At 32.3% G+C, this 18,425-nt stretch overlaps 1 protein-coding gene across 1 annotated transcript; it reads left to right on the top strand.

The window, feature by feature from the left end:
* The first annotated feature begins 2,534 nt into the window (after positions 1-2,534).
* On the top strand, positions 2,535-4,336 carry LOC129889789 (transcription factor bHLH93-like). The gene is made up of 4 exons (XM_055965242.1): positions 2,535-3,151; positions 3,343-3,510; positions 3,657-3,824; positions 4,083-4,336. The coding sequence occupies exons 1-4, from the start codon at positions 2,585-2,587 to the stop codon at positions 4,167-4,169; spliced, it is 990 nt and encodes a 329-aa protein (XP_055821217.1). The 5' UTR covers positions 2,535-2,584; the 3' UTR covers positions 4,170-4,336.
* The last annotated feature ends 14,089 nt before the right edge of the window (positions 4,337-18,425 follow it).

The following is an 18,425-nucleotide window of genomic DNA, read 5'->3' as shown; positions in this document are numbered from 1 at the left end:
ATGCATTTGGGAGGCTCTTGCAAAATTGATAGAAGCAGGACCAAAATTGCTACTACTAGTATTTCCAAGTTTGTGACTACCTGATTCTGAATTGTTGTTTGGATACCCTTGGTGTAGTTGCCTGCATTTCCATGGGAATTTGAATTTCCTGCAAAGCTATTGTTACTTGTATGTTCAGAAGTAGGTTTGCCAGTGTCTTTGTCCTTGGCATAAGAGCCTGCATTATGTGGACCGGGTTTCTTCTTGAACTTGTAGTCTAGAGGATAGCCTATCAGTATGTAACAAATTGCCCTAGTATGACCTATGAAATGACAATGACCACAATAGAGAACACTTTTCTTAGGAGGTCTGTTGCTTGAGTAGTTGGTTCGCATCTGAGAATCTCCTTTTCCACTGAACAAAGTTGTTCCCTCAGTGATCTTTGGACTATAAGAAGAAGAAGCCACAACTCTTCTACTTTCTTCTGAGATGATCATAGCATATGATTTGTTAATTGAGGAAGTGGGAGTCATCAACATGATTTGATTGCTTGACTGTGAGTATGACTCATTTAAGCCCATTAGGAACTGAAGGAGTCTTTGATACTCAAAGTATTCAATATTTTTCTTTGATTTAGCATAGTTACAACCAGGACAAGGTATCAATGCATCAAACTCTGCCCAAAGTTCTCTCATCTTTGAAAAATAGCTAGAAATTGATGAAATTCCTTGAGTGAGTATAGTAATTTTTTTGTGAAGAAAAAATACTCTATATCCATTTACTTTGTCAAATCTCTCCTATAAATCTGATCATACTTTGTAGGAACTAGTAGCATACACATTGACACTTAGTAATTTAATGCATATAGAATTCATAATCCATGAAAGGACTATAGCATTACATTTCTCCTATAAATCATTCAGGGAGACATCAAACTTCTCTTTAGAATATCGACCATCTGCAAATCCCAATTTGCTTTTACCTAGCAGACTAATTCTCATTGAACTACTCCAAAGTGTATAGTTCTCAGGTCCAGCTAGCTTAATTGAGATTAAGGAGTTAGCTGGAGTATTATTAGGCTGAAGAAACAGATGATGATGTTGATTAATTGGCACTATTGTATTGGCTTTGTCTCCAGTTTCCTGATTGGTTTCATTCACCATTGTTGTTGATGATAGACTTACCTTAGCTGAGTAAAGATGACTCTCGAAGAACTCAACGAATCAAACAACAGCTAGAAGGAATCACAAATCACACAACAGCTGAATCATGAATCAAACAACAGCTGGAAGGAATCACGATGAAGATCAGCACGGATCGATTACGCAAGTTCTGATACCATGATAAGATCCTTGATCTTCACCATGTAAGCATAGTTGCAAAACGAGAGATATCGAAAAGAGAATAAAGGAAGAATGAGAGAAATGGAACTGATTGATTCTATTCATCATAACTTCACCATATATTGATACATGTCCTATATATATATATATATATTTCTATGCACCTTAACATCTAACCAACTAACAGCATCTTAACAAACTAATCTCACTGCATAGCAGTGTATAACTAATTCTAACCACTTGTGTAACTAACTCTAACAACCTGTTGAGTTGTCATTAACTAATTCTTATTCAACACAATATATATGACATAGTTTGAATTTCGAAAGTTAGAATTATTTAGTTTGACTAGGAATTCAGACATGGAATTTTCAGGTTTTTAGAAATAAAATTTACATATTTAAAATTATGTAAAAAGTAATATAAGTCATAATAATTAAGAATTCAAAATATTAGAATGACATGTGAAAAAATTATGGCCAAATTTTATTTTATTTAAATCTCAAAATCTGAAAAATGCCACATAAATTGAGATAGAAAGCCTAGGAATCTGTGGACATCCATTCACATCATTTCTTTGAAAAGTACTTCATTTCATTTCACTGGGGAAAAAAAGGCATTACCTTCCACAGTTTATACATGAATTTTACTTTTAAAATTAGTTAAAATTATATGAGCGAAAATACTATTTCACTTGAAATAACATTCAAACAAGTTTATCAATATTTTATCAGTATTCGAAAAATTGACGTCTAGTTAATTACTAGCGGCCAAACTTCAAACTATTTGAAATTCTGAGCTAAGGACAAAAGTTGTAAGGCACTATTATACATAAATCAACACTTAAATTTATATAAAATTAAATAAGTAGAAACGGGTGTTTTATAAGAAAATTTGTATCCCATATGGCATTTTATGTGTATTATCTCACGTAGGACACACTTATCTACTTGTTCAACTTTATACAAGTTTAATTAAGTATATACTTGTGCACATTTAAAATTATGTTGAAGAACAATGACAATTAAGTACAAGTTAAATGATACAATTCTGTATTAAGCCTTTTTAAAAAACTCAACTAGGAATTTGTCTATTCTGTAGATGATAATTATTAAAGCATAATATATAATATAGTACGTACATATGTTTTGTTTCCTTATAAATATGCTCCTATACTTGTCCTACATACTACTACAACTTTTGTCTAAAATTCCTCCATAGATTTTTATTAGCCTCCTAAAAAACATTTTTCAAGAAAAAACATGGAGGATTATTATAGTGAGAATGGATTCTTATTAGATGAATTATTTGCTTTAAGAAGTGATTTATGGGAAAGTACTTGTTTACCCATGGAAATGAATGGTAGTAATTTCAATTGTATCAATAATTATGGTTGTTTTGAGGAAACTCCTCTTCATTCTACTACAACTACTACTACTTCTTTTGAAGACTACCATAATAATTTGCCAATTGACCAAAGCCAAAACTCTTCATTTTTACTAAGTGAATTTTATAGTACACAACAAGTAGATGAATTGTCCCCACTACATTCTTTCATTTCCCCTTTCACTTCCCAATTAGAAGATTTCTCATCAATATTTGAAGATGAAAAATTTGGTGATTGCAAATTGGAGAGAACACAATCAACTGTATCGTCAGCTGCTATAGCTCCTACTAATTTCAATATTGATTTGTGCCCCGATAAAAAGGCGAAAACAAAGAAGGCGAATGGGGAGCCTTCTAAGAACTTAATGGCTGAAAGAAGAAGAAGGAAAAGGCTCAATGGTCGTCTTTCTATGCTTAGATCTATTGTTCCCAAAATTAGTAAGGTAAATTAATAAATAGAGCCTAAATCTAGCTCTTAGTTTTTTTTTCTCTATTCTTTTTTGTTAAATGTCCAATATTAGTTAAGCATTATCTCTAAATATATGGTTTTGAGTAATTCTTGTCTTATGACTCATATCTAATGATTGAGTTAAACTCGAGATCTTATTCTGATATAATTAATTGATTTTTGCAGATGGATAGAATGTCAATCTTACGAGACACTATCGACTACACAAAAGAACTTCTAGAGAAAATCAATAATTTGCAAGAAGAAATGAAATTAGGGTCAAATCAACTAAGCTTGATGAGCATTTTCAAGAACGAAAAGCCCATCGAAATGTTTATCAGAAATTCTCCTAAGGTGGCCTTTCATTATTAGTATGTTTGGCTCGAATTTTGTATATATCTAAAAAAAATACATTATTTGTTTATGTATAATTAAATTAAGCTTATTTTCAATCCATTGATTATTATTAATTTACTTTGGTGTGATGTACTTTTTTGCAGTTTAATGTGGAAAGGAATAATATTGATACAAGAGTGGAGATCAATTGTGCAGGGAAGTCTAGTCTTTTGCTATCAACATTGACAAAACTAGAGGCCTTAGGCTTAGAGCCTCAACAATGTATTATAAGTTGTTTCAATGATTTTGCAATGCAAGCTTCTTTCAATGAGGTATAAAATTCAATCATCTTTTCTTTTTTTTTTACAAAACATTTTTTTGTTAACAAGTAATTTTCATGTGTTTAGTTCGTGGAAAAATATTTTCCAGAAAATGTTTTTCATTAAAATCGGCTATTATCTCAACTTTTAACTTGATATTACTAGTTCAGACTAAGATTTTGGTATATATTTAATATTATAAAAATCTCTCTATTTGATGATAATTTAATTAGAACAAAATTGTTTTTTTTGTTGGTGATATGATGATAGAAAATGGAGCAAAGAGGAGTTACAAATGCAGAAGAGATAAAGCAGGCACTATTCAGAAATGCTGGATATGCAGGAAAATGTCTCTAGTTTTTACCAAATTTAATTTAGAGGGAAAAAAATGTTGAATGAATGTTGTTACAGGATAATATATTTTTGAAATTGCTTATTATATTATGTTGTGAAGTTATTAGGAGGTACTATCTCTTACAATTGAGAGGCTATTAATGATTTTTTGTAACTTAATCATTTTTCAAGATGTTGCTGATTTAATTATATAAAATTTATATTTTGCATATATACTTTTTATCACTTAATCATAGTTAATTAATATGGCTTTTAAATTTGATTTATTAATTTTTAAAATTAATTTTTTAATTAAGTATAAACACACAAGTATTTACCTCAAGGCTAAACTAGAATGACGTGTGAAGTACTACTTTAAAATATATCAAGTCTTACTTTAATATCTTACTAGCAAAATATGACATCTTTAGTATTACTGAGATTAATTTACTTGAATTCAATTATCAATTTAATTGTACTTATTGTTAGTAATTTTCTTAACGTTGTTTTATTTATACCTTTTAAGTAATATGTAGTCCATGTGTGTTCATTTAATATGTTAATTTCATGTATAGAATATTATCATCGAATAAAGGTCCAATAATAAATTAAGCAAACAAGAAATAGAGATCGTATGAGCCAATGGTTTCCTGACTATAACGTGGGAAGGGAAACTAGGGGTAGTCCACGGTTTCTAATATCTTCCAAATACAATCACTTTCAAGTTTACTCTTGTTAGCAGAGTCAAATACATCCTAATTCATGATTTATCGATATTGAGCTTATATATTAAATTGCTCACTCATCATATGTTCAGTTATAGGTGTGGCAGGTCATTGAGTATCCCCCATCGCCCATCAGTTAGGGATGGAAGATTTAGTATATTTTTATAGATTTAGACAATTTGCATCTCATGAGCTAATTTTTGAGATTGAATTAGATTCACGTTCTATTTTTTTACTTCACTTTTACTTTCACTCTACTATAAATACATTTTCAATTTTGTTATCACCTTTAACATATTAAAAGAAAAACATATTTTTTTATGTTTTATCTTTAGGATTAATTACTTAATTTCTAAATCATTTCTTAAAATTTAAGACTACACATCAATTAATAATTTGAGCATTGTAATAAAATATCCATATTTATTATTATTTTTTAAAATTAGTATGTGCAAAGCTAAAACTGAATAAGTAGAAATAAACGTAAAGATAGTTATGTTAGAAATCTGGAATTAATTACTCCAAATACTTGACTCTATGTGGATCATGAAAATGGGGGAAACGACAATAATCCCATTCATGATTTATATTGAAAATTGCTGCAGATTCATTCTTGAGAAATGAGTGGTACAATGAAATTAACTCTAAAAGACAAATTTTATTAAGCTAGTTGTCTATTAAGAATTCCATTTTGGAAGTTTGCTTAAAGATAATTGAGACTTGAGGCTGAGGGTGTTGATTTGATGCTTAACTAATAGTCCGTGTGGTCAAATTTTGAAGAGGTCAAAAATGCTTATTTTGAAAAATTGTTTGAGGTGTTTGATTAGTAAAGAAGTTGTCTTATAGAAACTTAGTTTTTTAAAAAAATATATTTTTTTGAAATTCACTTTTGAGAAAATACACCTAGAAATACTTTTTAAAAGTTTGGTCAAATTCTAATTACTGTTCAAAAGTACTTTATAAATTGATTAACTAAACACAAGTTGTTTCTTGCCAAATATATATTTTTTTGAAAAATACTTTTAAAAAAAACATGTTTTTAAAAATCTCTTTTCAAGATGAATTAATTTTTAAAGTTACGTTTGGTCAAACAAAATATAAGTCATTGTCAAATGAATTAAATTTAATCCTTATTCGATCTACAAACTTTCTTTTATATTGTTGCCCCGACAACAATCTAGATAAAGAGAATGTTAGTAGTTCAATTGATTGGCTATCTAAACTTTCAACTTATTGGTGAGGGTTTGATTCTCCACCTTATCTTCTCCCCCAAATTTTTCTTTTCCCATCCCAATTTATATTTGCAAAAAAGGCATAAGGGTGTGATCACTTCTAACCGTGCCCTAAACCATTAGGTAACAATCGACACTTGGTCCGGCAACAGTCGACATATTTTGGAAATCTGAAGCTTTGGTCCAATTGTGGGCTTCACTTGTGTAGTTCTAAAACTCGAACAGTACAACATGTTTATTTCTTTTGAGTCTTGTTCATCCTATTTCTGCAGCAGTAGGTTTATGACACCGTTGCATAATCAGATCAAACTTGATCTATGTGTATTTGTTAAAATTGACAAGATTCTAGATAGTCTTAATGTAGCAACTTGGTAGGTGAAAGTTTGGTAAATTTGGTAGATGAAAGTTTGGTAAACTTTGACATCTTGAAAAAATATGATGTCATGGATGACATCAAGAGCAAGAATTTATTCCTATAAATAGGTAACTCTTGATTCATTTGAAACACACCTCAAAAAATATTTCTCTCTTGTCTTCTCATATTCTAAGGCATTTGCAAAATACATTAGAATAGTAGAGAATTGATAGAGCAATTCTCTTAGTTGTATTTGGGATCTCTCCCCTTTCTTTATTAATATAAAGGCAGTTGTTCTCTGGTGGACGTAGGATCATTCTGATCTGAACCACGTTAAATATTGTTGTTCTTTCTTGTTCTTAATATTTTCACGTTTCCGCCAACAATTGGTATCAGAACCAAGATTATGTCTGAGTATGCTCTGTGGTTGAAGCACAGTCTGAACTTCCATATCAGAAAAGAATTACTTTGATTTTTTGTATTTTCAAATACTTTGTAGTAGGAGAGGAAGTACAAGTAAAAATGAGATTGATGAAGTTTGAAACTGATAGATTTAGTGGGCACAACAACTTCAATATCTGAAAAATCCAGATGATAGCGTTACTGCAGAGGGAAGGTTCAATCCATTGAGTGTAATCCAACTATCCCTTGCACCTAACATGCTCTGTGAGGTGAGTACAAGTACCGAGGAGATGGTCAAATAATTATGGGATAGGCTAGAAGGGTTTTACCAAGACCGACCAATTACAATACGGATGTTGTTACAACTGCGTCTTCACATATTTAACATGGAATCAAGTATTTTGTTGCAAGACCATCTAGATGCATTCAATAAACTTGTGATAGACTTACAGATTATCGGAATTAAGAAGGATGAGGAGACGCTTACATGTGCTTTGCTATTTTCATTGACTTCAAAATATTGTGATATTGAGAATTCAATAATGTCTAGCAAGGCGTCTATCACTCTTGAGCAAGTACGGAAAGCATTTAACTTTTGTGACGTGCGGAGGCATTTTGAAGGAGATAAAGATAATGAAGCTCGTAGGCTCTTTGTAAGAGTCGTACTAGCCAATAGAAAAGGAGAAAATCAAAGCACAAATCAAACTCTTGTGTGAAAAAGAAGAATGCGGAGTGTTGGGGCTGTCACAAGAAGGGACACTTTGAACGAGATTGTCCTATGACAAAGTCTAAAGAAAACGTGAGTGCTTGTTGAGCATGTACATAATTCTGATGATGAATATGTACTAACATCATCATGCAATAGTGGAGTCTATGATAACAAATGGATATTAGACTCTAGTTGTACTATGCATATCACATTCCGAAGAGATTGGTTCAGCAGCTATGAGAAAAGTTGAGGAACTCTAGTAATGGGCAATAATGCAACTTGTAAAATAGTTGGCATTGGTTCAATTCGGATTCGCTGCCATGATGAAATATTGAGGACTTTTACAGAAGTCCGTCATGTTCCTGATCTAAAGAAGAATTTGATATCCCTGGGTACTCTAGATAATCAAGGCTACAAGTACATGAGCGAGGGAGGTACAATAAAGGTGGATAAAGGTTCTTTAGTCATGTTGAAGGCCAAGCTGGAGGATAGCCTCTACACACTAGTAGGAAGCACCATTGTTGGCTCTGTTAATGCATCTACAATGCAGCAGTTATCTGATGATGACAAGGCAAGATTATGGCACATGAGACTGGGCCATATAAGCGCACAAGGAATGAAGATGTTGAGAAAATGCAACCTTTTGACAGTGAAAAAATCAGCACACTTGAATTTTGTGAGCATTGCGTCCTAGGAAAGCATAAGAAGATCAGTTTCAGCACTGGAAACATAAGACAAGAGGAGTGCTAAACTACACCCATTCAAATTTATGGGTCCCTCTCATCTTCCATCGAAGGGAGGAAAAAGGTATCTTCTCACATTCATGGATGATCTTTCATGAAAGGTTTGGTTGCGTTTCTTGAAAGCAAAAAGTGATGCTTTTAAAGTATTTAAAGAATGGAAGATTTAGGTTGAGAATTAAATAGAGAGAAAAAATCAAGTATCTTCGCACAGATAATGACTTGGAGTTTTGTAGTGAAGAGTTCAATAATTTCTGCAAGGTTCTTGGGATTGCAAGACATAAGACGGTCAGTCACACACCACAGCAGAATACAGTTGCTGAGAGAATGAACATAACTCTTCTTGAGAAGGCTCATTATATACTTTTACAAGACAAAATATTCAAAGTGTTTTGAATTGAAGCAGTTCGCATTGCTTTTCATATTGTCAATCGATCTCCAGTATCAGTGATTAACTTTAAGACTCCGAATGATATATGGTGAGGTGAACCCTCTAACTATTCATACCTACGAATATTTGGGTGTCCGGCTTATTATCATGTTAATGAAGGAAAGCTTGAACCAAGGGCTAAGAATGCTATATTCATAGCGTATACAGATGGAGTAAAAGGGTACAAACTTTGGTGTTTATCTTTACTCAAATTTTTATTTAGAGATATGTTATCTTTGATGAATCCTCTATACTTAATTCTCATAAAGTTTCTGTGGAATTATCAAGAAATAAGAACAACGAACAGGTCAAACTACAGGTCGAGCATACCAAGGAAAAGGATAAAAAGACTCAAGTTGATAAGTCAAAAGATGCAGATCTTAAAGAACATGCTATCAATGACCCATACATAATTGCGAAGGTAAGGGACAAAAGGTAGATACGAATATCGAAACATCCTATAGATCAAGCATATCTGATTGCATAAGCGTTCGTAGCTGCAGAAGAATAGATTAAAGACTCAAGCCCTCTTCGTATGTTGAAGCAACTTCTTGCAAAGATGCTGCATAATGAAAGTTAGCCATGATGGAAGAGATGGAATATCTTCACAAAAATGAGACATGGGTCTTAGTTGAAAGGCCAAAGGGGAAGAAGGCAGTTGGATGCAAATGGATATACAGAAAGAAGGTATCTCAGAAGTGGAAGATGCTAGGTTCAAGGCAAGATTGGTTGCAAAGGGTTTCATTCAGAAGGAGGAAATTGACTATAATGAGATCTTCTCTCCAGTCCTAAAACATAGCTCAATTCACGTGTTACTAGCATTGGTTGCACAATTTGATTTGGAGCTTTAACAATTTGATGTCAAAACTGTTTTCTTATATGGTGATCTAGAAGAGACAATCTATATGGAACAACCTGAAGTTTTCTAGCTGAGGGAAAAGAAGATCATGTATGCCAATTGAAGAAGTCTTTGTATGGTTTGAAGCAATCCCCTAGACAGTGGTATAAAAGGTTTGATGCATTCATGACTACACATGGATTCTCGAGGAGTGCATTTGATAGTTGTGTGTATCACAAGAAAATGTCTAGTAACTTTATGATTTATTTACTATTGTATGTTAATGATATGCTTATTACTGCTAACAACATCACAGTGATAAATATTTTGAAGAATCTATTGAGCAAGGAATTTGACATGAAAGATTTGGGAGCTGCAAAGAAAATTCTTGGAATGGATATTTCAAGAGAAGATGGTGTTGTACACCTTTCTCAGAAGATGTACATCAAAAAGGTTCCTGAGAGATTCAATATGCAGATGAGCAAGCTTGTAAATATATTGTTAGCTTCTCGTTTTAAGCTTTTAGAGTTACAAACGCCTCAATCTGAGGATGAGGTGGAGCATATGTCAAAAGTTCCTTATACTAGTGTAGTTGGTAGTATTATGTATGCTATGGTGTGCACACGTCCGGATATTGTTCAATTTATAAGTGTGATAAATAGGTACATGGCCAATCTAGGAAAAAGGCATTGGGAAGCTGTCAAGTGGATATTGAGATATCCAAAGGAGCTTCTGATGTTGGCCTAACCTTTCAAAAAAGTGAAGGTATTTCAGTTCTCGATTATGTGGATTTTGACTATGCAGGGAATCTTGATAGAATAAGGTCCACAACTGGATACATCTTTACTCTCATTGGCAGTGCCGTTAGTTGGAAATCAACTTTACAATCGATTGTCTCTTTGTATACAACAGTGGCAGAATATATGACAGCAACAGAGGCAGTGAAATAAGTTATCTGGTTGAAAGGTTCGGTGGCAGAATTCAGTTTGGTTCGACTGGAATCAACTCTAAGATGTGATAGTCAAAGTGCTATTTATTTGATTAAAAATCAAAGATTTTATGAGCACACCAAACATATTGATGTCAAATTTTGTTTTATTTGAGATGTCGTTAAAGATGGAGCTATCAAGGTCGAAAAGGTTATCATAGATGATAACACTGCAGATATGCTGACCAAGATAGTCTTGCTTGCCAAGTTTGCACACTGCAAGGACTTGGCGGGAGTATGCATCAATTGATGCAAACTCTGGGAGAACAACTGCTAGGTAGAGCTAGTGTGTTCGACAAAGGTTTGATTCTTCTTGTTTCTTACAATGGAATTGCCTAGTAAGCTTGGAAGTTTTGGCCGGAGTTGTTCATACACATGCTCGGAACGCAAACCATGGTGGAGATTGAAAGAGTTGAGGTTGAAGGCACAATCCAAATTTGTTGAAAAAAATTGAAAATGAAGAATCTTGCGAAGGTGTAGATTTATTAAAATTGACAAGATTCTATAGCCTTAATGTACCAACTTGGTAGGTGAAATTTAGGTGAAAGTTTGATAAACTTTGACATCTTGACAAAATATGATGTCATGGATGACATCAAGAGCAAGAATTTATTCATATAAATAGGTAGCTCTTGATTCATTTGAAACACACCTAAAAAAATATTTCTCTTTTGTCTTCTCATATTCTACGGCATTTGTAAAATACATTAGAAGAGTAGAGAATTGATAGAGCAATTCTTTTAGTTGTATTTGGGATCTCTCTCCTTACTTTGTTAATATAAAGACAGTTGTTCTCTGATGGACATAGGATCATTCTGATTCAAACCACGTTAAATATTGTTATTTTTCCTTATTCTTTATATTTTCACGTTTCCGCTAACAGTATTGTATACTCTGAGCGTAAAACTTGTAGTAGGATTAATAAAAATTGATCTATTCATATACTTGTAGTTGGTTGTAGAAAAATAAATACTAATATATAATAAAATATTTGTATGATGTTTTGTGGAGTACCAAAGAATATGCCTGCATTGCATCACATCTATTATCTCACTTTAGATTACCATATAAATTTGGAGTAATTCTCACTCTATAATAAAGAAGTTTAACACTGTTTTCTTCCCACAGTGAATAAGTTGGACACAGTTAATTTAATATTGAAGTGTAATTTTTTCATCACAATTTAAAAACTTTATGGACTCTCAAGTGTCCAAACAAAATAAAAAATTTCCTCTGGTTATGCCAATATAATAGGCTTCCAACTGGAATTATCTTTATTCGATAGGAATAGAAGTTAACAATCTATATGAGTTCTGTCATAAACCAAAAACAATTAACCACATCTTTATCGAATGGCTAAATGTCGATAAATTGTGGAGGGAATTGGGAGTTCTGGATGACATTAACCTTTTTGGAATTAACCAAGGAACAAATTGTCTATCCTTCCTAAGGAAACTGAACATAACTATCAAACACTCCCTAGACTGGCAAGAGGTTTGTCAAAACTGAGCTTGAGATCCATCCATGGCTTCTTTAGTACTCACATCAAAGGAGAAGAGAGATAACTCAAATCTGAGAATTGTGAACTGTGGAAGTGAAAAAATGATTTATTCCATTTGGATGTGTACATTATATAGTTGATGTAAATAAAAATATCTAATCTAGCTTAACTAACTTTTAACAACTTGACAACTGCTATTTGATATGAGCTAACTAACTAATTGCACTGTGCTAACTAACATATCTAACAGAATCAATAAGTATATACATGAAATAACTCTATACATGTACAGAATATGTTCTCAATACCCCCCCCCCCCTCAAGTTGGAAGGGATGAAAGGACTGTCAACTTGCCAAGAACATCTACATGTTTGACTCCAGTAGGTGCCTTGGTGAGGGGACATCAGCAAGTTGATCAGTAGTGGGAGTGTGATGCAAAGAGATGAGACCTTCATTAAATTTGTCCCTTACAAAATGACAATCCACCTCGATATGTTTAGTTCTTTCATGGGACACAGGATTCTTGGCAATATGAAGAGCTGATTGACTATCACAATACACAAGAATGAGAGTAGGAAAAGGGACAGTGAGTTCTCTAAGAAGTCTGTCGAGCCAAACCAATTCACCAACAACCTTTCTTATAGACCTATACTCAGCTTCAACCGATAATAAGGATACAATCTCTTATTTCTTGGATTTCCAGCTGATAGGGACATAAAAAGGCCCAAGGTGGGATCACCCTTTAGATATCTCAATAGATGAAATCCAGCTTTCATGCGAGGCTCCTTGGGTGATTGCATAAACTGGCTAAGATGTTGAATACCGTAGAAAATGTCAAGTCATGTATTAGTGAGAAAGTTCAGTTTTTCAATCAATTTTCTGTAATAAGTGGGATCTGATAACAAAATGTCTTCCTTGGCTTAAAGTTTAACAGTTGGATCCAGTGGTGAAGCAAAACTACTGTGAGACATACATTCATACTCTTTGAGGAGATCAAGTACAAATTTCCTCTACGAAATAAGAACCCCATCATCTTTGTATAAGATCTCCAAGCCTAAGAAGTAATGCATTTTATCCAAATCTTTAATCTTGAAAGTATCAGAGAGAAAAGCTTTGAGTTGCTGTATCTCAACTAGATCAGTCCCAATAATGAGAACATCATCAACATATACTGCTATAAAGATCACAAAAGATTCAGACTTTTTATAGAAAAAGGAAATAGTCATTTAGGGAATGATTATACCCTCTGGAACAAAGAGCTTGTGTAAGTTTGGCATACTACTACCTACTTGCTTGCTTTAAACTATACAAAAAATTTCTTAATCTGCACACAAAAGTTGTATCAGGAACAACTAAGCCTGGTAGAACTTGCATGTAAACTTCCTCATATAAGTCCTCACGGAGGAAGGAATTATTGACATCTAACTGATGTATATCCCCCATCTTTCTTCACTACAGTAGCAATCAAGGACTTTACAGTGGTCATTTTAATGACAGGAGAAAATGTTTTAGTATAGTCTATCCCAAATTGCTGAGTTAACCCTTGACTACTAGTCTAGCTTTAAACTTTTCACTACTTCCATCAATCTTATGCTTTACCTTATACACTCACTTACAACCTATGGCTTGCCTGTTTGCTGGCAAGGGAGCTAAATCCCATGTATGGTTAACATGCAAGACATCAAACTCCTGAGTCATGGCCTTTTGCCAGGCAGGATTAAAAGCTACCTCTCCATATGAAGAAGGTTCATTATCATGACAAATATTCTCAACCAGGGTCTGAATCTAATGATTCAGAGAATCAGGTGCAATATGTTGATGTATGAAAAATAAAGCATTAAGGGAATTTGATTGTTTAAGAGGGTAGACATAATCATGAAGGTGAGTTGGGACTTTGGACTCTCTGAGGGATATTTGTATACATTGTGTGGAAGAAGTATCAAGCAAAGGGAGAGACGTAGGTATTGGTTCTAGCATAGGTAGTACAGGTTCATGAGTTTCATGAGTGAGGTATGGTCATTAGTAATAGGTGAAATAGTCCTAACATAAGTTGTGGAAGGGTCCATAACCTGAGTAGTAGTGTGAAAATTACCACCTTCATTATTTAACACATAGTCCACATGTTATTCCTCACAATCTAGAGTAGAATAAAAAGTAGTATCAAGGATTTTGGAAGAATTAGAGAAGGACTCAAGTTTAAAAGGAAAAATGCTTTCATGAAAAATAACATCTGTTGAAATGTGTATCCTCTTGGTGGCCAGACTTAGAACTTTGTACCCTTTGGTTCCAAAAGGATATCTAACAAATACATGGAGAGTGGTTCTAGGGTCAAACTTATGTCTGAGGTATTTAGGAGTAGTGAGGTAACACAAGCAACCAAAGACTCTTGGATGAGAATAGTCTGGTTTGCTTTTTTGTAGGACTTCAAGAGGGCATTTGTTTTTGAGGTAGGTTATAGGAAGTCTATTGATTATGCAAGTTGTTGTAAGTAAACATTCTCCCAAATATTTGATTGGGAGCTATGATTGAAATTGTAGAGCTCTAGCAGTTTCTAACAAGTATTTGTGTTTTTTTTCAACCACACTATTTTGTTGTGCTGTGTAAGGGCAATTTTTTTGATGAGCAATTCCTTTTGACAAGAAGAATTGATTGGCTATTGTACTTGTGAATTATAGATCATTATCTAATTTTATGATTTTACTGTGGACATTGAACTGATTGTCAACAAGAGTAGTAAAGGCTTTGAGGACTTGGAGTGCATTGCTTTTGCAGGACAACAAATGTGTCCAAGTGCAACTGTTGTAATCATCTACTATGGTGAGAAAATATTTATAATGATCATGTGTTGCAGCATGATATGGTCTCCATAAGTCAATGTGTAGTAATTCAAAAAGTTATTTGCTAAAAGTGGCTTTTTCTGAAAAAGAAAACCTTGTTTTTCTGGCCATAGGACAAAATTGCATAGAAAGGATTGTTTGGATGATAGATGATCAGGTATTGATGAAATACCCTTCATTATGTCAAAAGGAACATGTCCAAGTTTGTTATGTCACATTAAATCTACACTATCTCTATGAGAAGAAAATAAAGTAGAAAAGGATTACACTTTATTGATTTTAATTGCAGCTTAATTAGTACATAAAGGAAAACTAGAAGGTAAAGATAAACTAGTAGTAGTACTGAGTTTATTCCTGCTCTTCCCTTCTTAAAAATCAAAATACAAAGCAGAATTAGAGATACAAAAATGACAAGCAGAACATTTGAGGCAATGAGAGATAAAAGATATAGGTCATCCTCCACTTCACCAATCTCCAGAGGCCTCTTCATTGAAGGGCCTGCAGAAGACATAAGTTTTTAGTAAAGAAAATAATGCCCTAAGGTTCAAAGTCAGACAATGTACATAGATTAAGTTATATTTGAATGAGGAACATAAAGAACTTTATGCAAAATAATTTCAGGTGTTAGAATCACACTACCAATTTCAGTTACTTTGACCTAATATTCATTTGGAAGGCTGACTAAAACAGGATATGGTAATTGTTTGATATTGGTTAGGTGAGATCTATGAAAGGTCATGTGGTTTGATGCAAACTTATAGTGATGGCTCACCTATTGGTAATCCTAGTCATGGAGGGACAATAAGAGTTATTAGAGACAGTAAGGGAGACTGGGTAGTAGGATATATGGGAATCTTCATATAGTTAACAATTGGAAAGCAGAACTTATAGCACTATTGTAGGGATTCGACTGGCTTTATCAAGAGACTGCTATCACTGGAGATCAACATTGATTGTAAAGAAATAATAATTTTCATTAACGATGATCAAGCCCTTACAAAAATATTCTACATGATTGCAGGGATCTGCTCAGGCGACTGGGGAACGCCCCATTCACCATAACTTTAGGGAGACAAATCAAGTGGTGGATGCTCTAGCAAGGGAGTGTGGAAAACTGACTCAAGATAACTCATTTTTGTATATGGAAGTTCCTCCTGTGTTTGTTTTGGAAAAAATGGCAGCAGACAAAGAAGCAACTCTTTTTGTTAGGCTCTCAAAACTAACTTTTGATGCGATTAATTGCAATACTACTAATATTTGTATACCCCTCCCCAACACCACTAGTAGGGAACGCATTGACACTTCCATGTATTGACGCATATTAACTAAATTAATATATTCATCCTTGTTTTACCAAAAAAATAAAGCAGTGTAGTTATATTTCTATGATTGTTCTCATATTATGCATATAACTTGTTAAAAATATTGTGTAGACCAAATTAGGATGATTAACTTTTAAGTACTTAAATAATGTTTTTGAATATGCGATATTATTTGTTATGTCATCACCAAATGCATCATATAAAATATTTATTAATAGTTTGTACTAATATATATTGAATATAGAATATTAGATAAATTAAAGAGCAATTTTACATTATTATATATCAAATATGGAATGTTAATATCAAAACTAAATCAGATCGATAATAAAATTATTATTACAAAGTAATTAATTGTCTGCTAGATCTTTAACCGTATTATAATTGATAGTTGATTTTATATGTAATCGTATCATTAAAAAAATCTTCATATTGGAAAGTATATAATAAAACATAGAAAACCTACAAATTGTAATATGTTATTTTAGTGCAACAGTTCTAGGCATAAAGAGAAACAGATGAATAGTGTCTTGAGAAATTTTAAAAAATGTCACATAAATTAGGACAAAAAAAGTAATAGGTTAAGTGCAAAAATTCTTCAAATTTAAACTATAAAATTTAAATCTTGCATCCCATTGTAAATGAGGGTGAAAACTTATCTCGACTTCTGTATCATACCTTATTTCAATTATCGCATGATTTGAGATTTCAATGAAAAAAAAGGGGAATTTTCGTATATAGCTATTCAAAAATACCTTAATTATGTTCTATAACTATAGTTTGCTAATTACAATTTGTAGCTATAGTTATAATAGAGTTTGTAAAATTCGCGCAACATTTATATATGTTTGTATAATTTGCTATACAATTAGCATTTTTTGTATAACACTTGTATATTTCAATATACAATTCATGTACAATATTTGTATAATTCGCTATACAATTTGTAATATTTGTATAATTCGCTATACAATTTGTAATGTTTGTATATTTCGCTATACAATTCGATTCGCGCGCAGAGTTTGTATAAATCGCGTGAATTATACAAAAATCAAATGTATAATCGCGCGAATTATGCAAAACTCAAACTATAATTACATCTAAATGTTTGCCACGAGCCATAATTAATTCAAACTATAACTATTTTAGTTAATTACCTAGTATATATTTCTTTATCTACATTGTTGTCACTCAATTTTGACCCTCCACAAACGTATATTAGTTATTGAGCTTCTTCATTTTTAAACAATCTGAAGTAATTGTTTTTATAAAATACCAAAATATTTTAAAGTGTATTTTTAAAATTTTTTTTATCATTCTTATAATTTTTAATAATAATAATAATATATATATATATATATATATATATATATATATAGCTCTATATAATTATCTATATAATTATTAATTTTTATAAATATTCAAAAATGATTAAAAAAATAATTTTACTGTTTCATAAATTAGTAGCTTATATTTATGAATTAATTAGTTTATAACTAAGTTAATTAATTCATTTTCTTAGAGTTAAGAAGTTCGTTAATTAATTATTGTATATTCATTTATCTAATTTTTAGTTGAATTCACAATTATATCAGTTTGGCTATTTTGTTAAGTTTATCTAGCTAAGTTATCAATATTTGTGTGACCATTTTTCTTTACAAATCCAACCATTTTTTCACTCCACCCTTAACCAAATTTCAAGTTATTTTTTAGCCCAAAGTCATCTCAACCCAATGTTGTCATCCACTCTCTACAAACTCAATAACAACAACCTGCACTACTACAATATATTAACACCTATACACCTAAAGCTCAATTCTTATAATAATTTTGGCTTAACACCAATTCACTACAATACATATATATTATACGTATAGAATACTAACCCCATTTTTTCACCTCCCAATCCCACCTAATCCCCCCCCCCTTTTTTTTTAAAAATTCTCAAACATCATCATTCTCCTACCCACCCTTTTCATTTTTCTTTTCCCTTTTTCACTCTACCAAACCCATCATTATTCAAAAACCTCATTATTACTCCCACCAACCTCACTCTTTTTAAAAAAAATTCCTTCACCTTCTTTATAAAAAGGAGAAGAACAACATATATGAAGAAAAAAAAGAATTAATCTACATTCATCAACATTCAAAAACATAAAAGAAAAACGCAAAGAAAAAAAAGAAGCAAGAACATAATATTA

This window comes from Solanum dulcamara, chromosome 1, assembly GCF_947179165.1.
Source record: "Solanum dulcamara chromosome 1, daSolDulc1.2, whole genome shotgun sequence".
In the NCBI taxonomy this organism is placed as follows: Eukaryota; Viridiplantae; Streptophyta; class Magnoliopsida; order Solanales; family Solanaceae; genus Solanum; species Solanum dulcamara.
The sequence above is the reverse complement of the archived record's forward strand: the minus strand, read 5'-3'. Positions and strand labels throughout refer to the sequence as shown.

Excerpts from the sequence above, each read along its gene's own strand:
- LOC129889789 (XM_055965242.1), top strand. The coding sequence starts at position 2,585 with ATGGAGGATTATTATAGTGAGAATGGATTCTTATTAGATGAATTATTT. Across the intron at positions 3,152-3,342 it reads TTGTTCCCAAAATTAGTAAG|ATGGATAGAATGTCAATCTT; the intron begins GTAAATTAATAA and ends TGATTTTTGCAG. Across the intron at positions 3,511-3,656 it reads TTATCAGAAATTCTCCTAAG|TTTAATGTGGAAAGGAATAA; the intron begins GTGGCCTTTCAT and ends ACTTTTTTGCAG.